The sequence below is a fragment of the Perca flavescens genome, chromosome 14 (genome assembly GCF_004354835.1).
Source record: "Perca flavescens isolate YP-PL-M2 chromosome 14, PFLA_1.0, whole genome shotgun sequence".
Taxonomy (NCBI): domain Eukaryota; kingdom Metazoa; phylum Chordata; class Actinopteri; order Perciformes; family Percidae; genus Perca; species Perca flavescens.
The window spans coordinates 2,480,817-2,485,229 of record NC_041344.1 but is presented as its reverse complement, the minus strand read 5'-3'; the positions used below and the strand labels follow the sequence as shown (position 1 = coordinate 2,485,229).

At 42.2% G+C, this 4,413-nt stretch overlaps 1 protein-coding gene across 1 annotated transcript; it reads right to left on the bottom strand.

The window, feature by feature from the left end:
• Positions 1-695: 695 nt before the first annotated feature.
• cart4 (cocaine- and amphetamine-regulated transcript 4) lies at positions 696-3,870 on the bottom strand. Its single transcript, XM_028596667.1, has 4 exons — positions 3,725-3,870; positions 1,389-1,392; positions 1,156-1,239; positions 696-803 (listed from the first exon to the last, which is right to left on the bottom strand). The coding sequence occupies exons 1-4, from the start codon at positions 3,862-3,864 to the stop codon at positions 696-698; spliced, it is 336 nt and encodes a 111-aa protein (XP_028452468.1). The 5' UTR covers positions 3,865-3,870.
• Between the last annotated feature and the right edge of the window lie 543 nt (positions 3,871-4,413).

The window sequence follows — 4,413 nt, the reverse complement described above, 5'->3', positions numbered from 1 at the left end:
AGACTTAATGAACCTGTTCTGCAGCCAATTCTTAGAACTCACGTGTCCGACTCCCCTTGAAAGCCCCAAAGGTTTTTTCGATAAGTGTGCTCCAAGTCCATTTACTTTAGTTCAACGTTTGGATACTTTGCGTGAACATTTCCAGGTTATGTAACATTTATTTTAGTGCTGAGATTCTACAGGCAAAGATCAACTCTGAAATATGAAAACTGATGAACCCTTATGAATGAAAATAACTGTGTTTTAAGTTGAGAATCCTAAAATGTGACGTCAATTCAAATCAGGAGGTCGTCGGAGCCCAGCAGCTTTATGGAGAATCTTTATTTAACAAAAATAAATGAATCTGAGCGACAGACACTGAAAACTGTAAAACAAAGACAACCAGGTGAGACAGGTGTGTGTGTGTGTGTGTGTGTGTGTGTGTGTGTGTGTGTGTGTGTGTGTGTGTGTGTGTGTGTGTGCGCTCCTGTACTTCTATCTTTGTGAGGACATTAGTTCTTCCGAGAGTGAACTGTTTTCATGGGTAGGTTTTAATCAGGACAAAACGCTGATGTCTTCACAAGGACAGAAGACCAAGGTGTGTGTGTGTGTGTGTGTGTGTGTGTGTGTGTGTGTGTGTGTGTGTGTGTGTGTGTGTGTGTGTGTGTGTGTGTGTGTGTGTGTGTGTGTGTGTGTGTGTGTGTGTGTGTGTGCGTTCAGTAGCAGCGCAGGAAGAAGGTGTTGCAGGCCGCTCCTCGCAGACAGTCGCACAGTCGGCCGATACGAGGTCCGTGTTTCATCGCACAGCGCTCGCCCACATCACACTGAGAGAGAGACATACAGTCAGACAGACAGACAGACAGACATTGCATAAAAAATGTGGAATGTAATAAACTGTATATACATTTTGTTCAGAGACTGTTCTCTCCGAAACTTCCCCATTAGTGGTATGTTCCAGCATACAAAGAGTGTGATAATGTACTAAATATAACGATGAAATAATAACGTTAGCCATGACATTAAACAACGTGCAGCTGATAGACCTGTCAGGAAACATTCATCACTTTTTACAAGCAGGACACACACACACACACACACACACACACACACACACGCACGCACGCACACACACACACACACACACACATGATTGACAGCTGTCTGTCTGTTTCTCACCCGGGGGATGACGCTGGCTTTCTTCTCCACGGAGAGACCGGCGCTGCTGTCGGCTTCATCCAGGAAACCCTGCAGAGCTTCAGCCTGAACACACACACACACACACACACACACACACACACACACACACACACACACACACACACACACACACACACACACACACACACACACACAAACCTTTGTCATATTATGACAGCAGTTCACATTCTCTAATTACAGATAAACTCCACCAGACTCCATGTAAATAATCAGGACTTTTATCATCATAAAACACACTTCATTCAAAGTGGACAGAAATTAAACAAAACTACCAAAAGCCGTCTTGGTTCATCTTTCCACTGTTCCAACAATCACCACTCTGGTTTGGTTGAAATGAACCCTTAATTCACCCATTTACATGTGGAGATATGCTGGCTCTATACACGCTAAAAGTCCTGATTATTTACATGGAGTCTGGTGGAGATATGCTGGCTCTATACACGCTAAAAGTCCTGATTATTTACATGGAGTCTGGTGGAGATATGCTGGCTCTATACACGCTAAAAGTCCTGATTATTTACATGGAGTCTGGTGGAGATATGCTGGCTCTATACACGCTAAAAGTTCTGATTATTTACATGGAGTCTGGTGGAGATATGCTGGCTCTATACACGCTAAAAGTCCTGATTATTTACATGGAGTCTGGTGGAGTTTGGTGATGGTGATTTCGGGGCTGTTTGATATTAAACTAAAAGGATCTTACTCTTTAACTAAAAGGTCTATCTCTGTAGGGATCCATCCCATAATGTTGTCAGACTCTTAGAATAATAATCTGAGTCTGTCAGCAGCAACAACAGAACTTGTAGTGGACTCTGACTGCTGCTGAACATTAGTCCTGTTTAGGTTACAATACAGCTCGGTTTCTTCTTCTTTAATACCGGACCAGTTTCAGAGATCGTTGTTCCATCAGACACTTTCACACAAAAACATGAGAAATAGGGTCCCAGGGTGAAACATACAGAAGTAACCCCACTGAGAAGATACCATTTAAAGAAGCTTTAAACACATGACATGTTGTGTTTCATGTAAATAAGACGGTTTATGGATCCTTCTCTTTAGAGACCGGCGACAGTGAGACAGCGATGACCTTTTCAGACAGAAACAGCTCTTATCTTTTCATCAGGTAACTTTCATGTTCCAGTTTCTCCTCCGTTTCATTCGCTCCAAATGACCTTCCTTTACATCTAGTAGTTGTCATTTAACGGGCTCCAATGTCACTTCCATTGTGTGCGTGTGTGTGTGTGTGTGTGTGTGTGTGTGTATGCATCTGGGTCTATGTCTGTATGTCTATGAATGTGTGTGTATGTGTGTGTATCTGTGTATATGCGTATGCATGTCTGTCTATGTGTATGCATCTATGTCTATGTGTGTCTATGTGTATGCATATGTGTGTATGTGTACGCATGTGTGTATGTATCTGTGTAAATGTGTGTGCATGTGTTTATGTGCGTGTAGGTAGGTAGATATATACGGTACATGTATGTGTATGTTAACATATATTAATAAGTGAAACATCACATTGTTTTGTATTTAACTAAAGAATAAAAATAGAAAAAAAAAGGGGGTAGGACCAGAAAAGTAATTTTTTTTAACTTCTTCCTACTCCTTTTTGAACATGGGAATTTCTTATGTGAATCACTTACAATAATTTTGGAAGATTGTGCTGAGATGTACATGTTCTTATTTATCGGTTATTTTTTAATTGTATTATATATATATGTATGTGTATACATACATATTAATATATATTAATTAGTAGTCTCCGCGTGACTTATATTATGGACATTTTTCTCTGTGTTGTTGTCTTTATTTTTATGTCTTTTCTCCCCCCAGTACAGCTCCTCTTTTATTCAGAACTGACGACCAATAAAAAGACTTTTAAGAGACAAAGGGAGAACTACAGATGTAGAGATCCTGTGTGTGAGAACTACAGATGCAGAGATCCTGTATGTGAGAACTACAGATGCAGAGATCCTGTATGTGAGAACTACAGATGTAGAGATCCTGTGCGTGAGAACTACAGATGCAGAGATCCTGTATGTGAGAACTACAGATGTAGAGATCCTGTATGTGAGAACTACAGATGTAGAGATCCTGTGCGTGAGAACTACAGATGCAGAGATCCTGTATGTGAGAACTACAGATGTAGAGATCCTGTATGTGAGAACTACAGATGTAGAGATCCTGTGTGTGAGAACTACAGATGCAGAGATCCTGTGTGTGAGAACTACAGATGCAGAGATCCTGTATGTGAGAACTACAGATGTAGAGATCCTGTGTGTGAGAACTACAGATGTAGAGATCCTGTGTGTGAGAACTACAGATGCAGAGATCCTGTGTGAGAACTACAGATGCAGAGATCCTGTGCGTGAGAACTACAGATGCAGAGAAACTGTGTGTGAGAACTACAGATGCAGAGATCCTGTGTGTGAGAACTACAGATGCAGAGATCATGTGTGTGAGAACTACAGATGCAGAGATCCTGTGTGTGAGAACTACAGATGCAGAGATCCTGTGTGCAGACGACGGATGACTCACCAGCCGGAGGATGGGCTCGTCCGGTGCAGCCGGCAGCGGGTTGTCGGCCGACCTCTGACCCTGACAGAGTGACGTAGTCAGCACGGACAGACAGACGGACAGGTAGACAGCAGCACGCACGCTCTCCATCGCCAGCAACACCTTCCAAAAACCTACAAAATAAAAGCACACTGTCCATCACCAACAACACCTTCCAAAAACCTACAAAATAAAAGCACGCTCTCCATCGCCAGCAACACCTTCCAAAAACCTACAAAATAAAAGCACGCTCTCCATCGCCAGCAACACCTTCCAAAAACCTACAAAATAAAAGCACGCTCTCCATCGCCAGCAACACCTTCCAAAAACCTACAAAATAAAAGCACGCTCTCCATCGCCAGCAACACCTTCTAAAAACCTACAAAATAAAAGCACGCTCTCCATCGCCTGCAACACCTTCTAAAAACCTACAAAATAAAAGCATGCTCTCCATCACCAGCAACACCTTCCAAAAAACCTACAAAATAAAAGCACGCTGTCCATCGCCAGCAACACCTTCCAAAAACCTACAAAATAAAAGCACGATGTCCATCACCAACAACACCTTCCAAAAAACCTACAAAATAAAAGCATGCTCTCCATCGCCAGCAACACCTTCTAAAAACCTACAAAATAAAAGCATGCTCTCCATCACCAGCA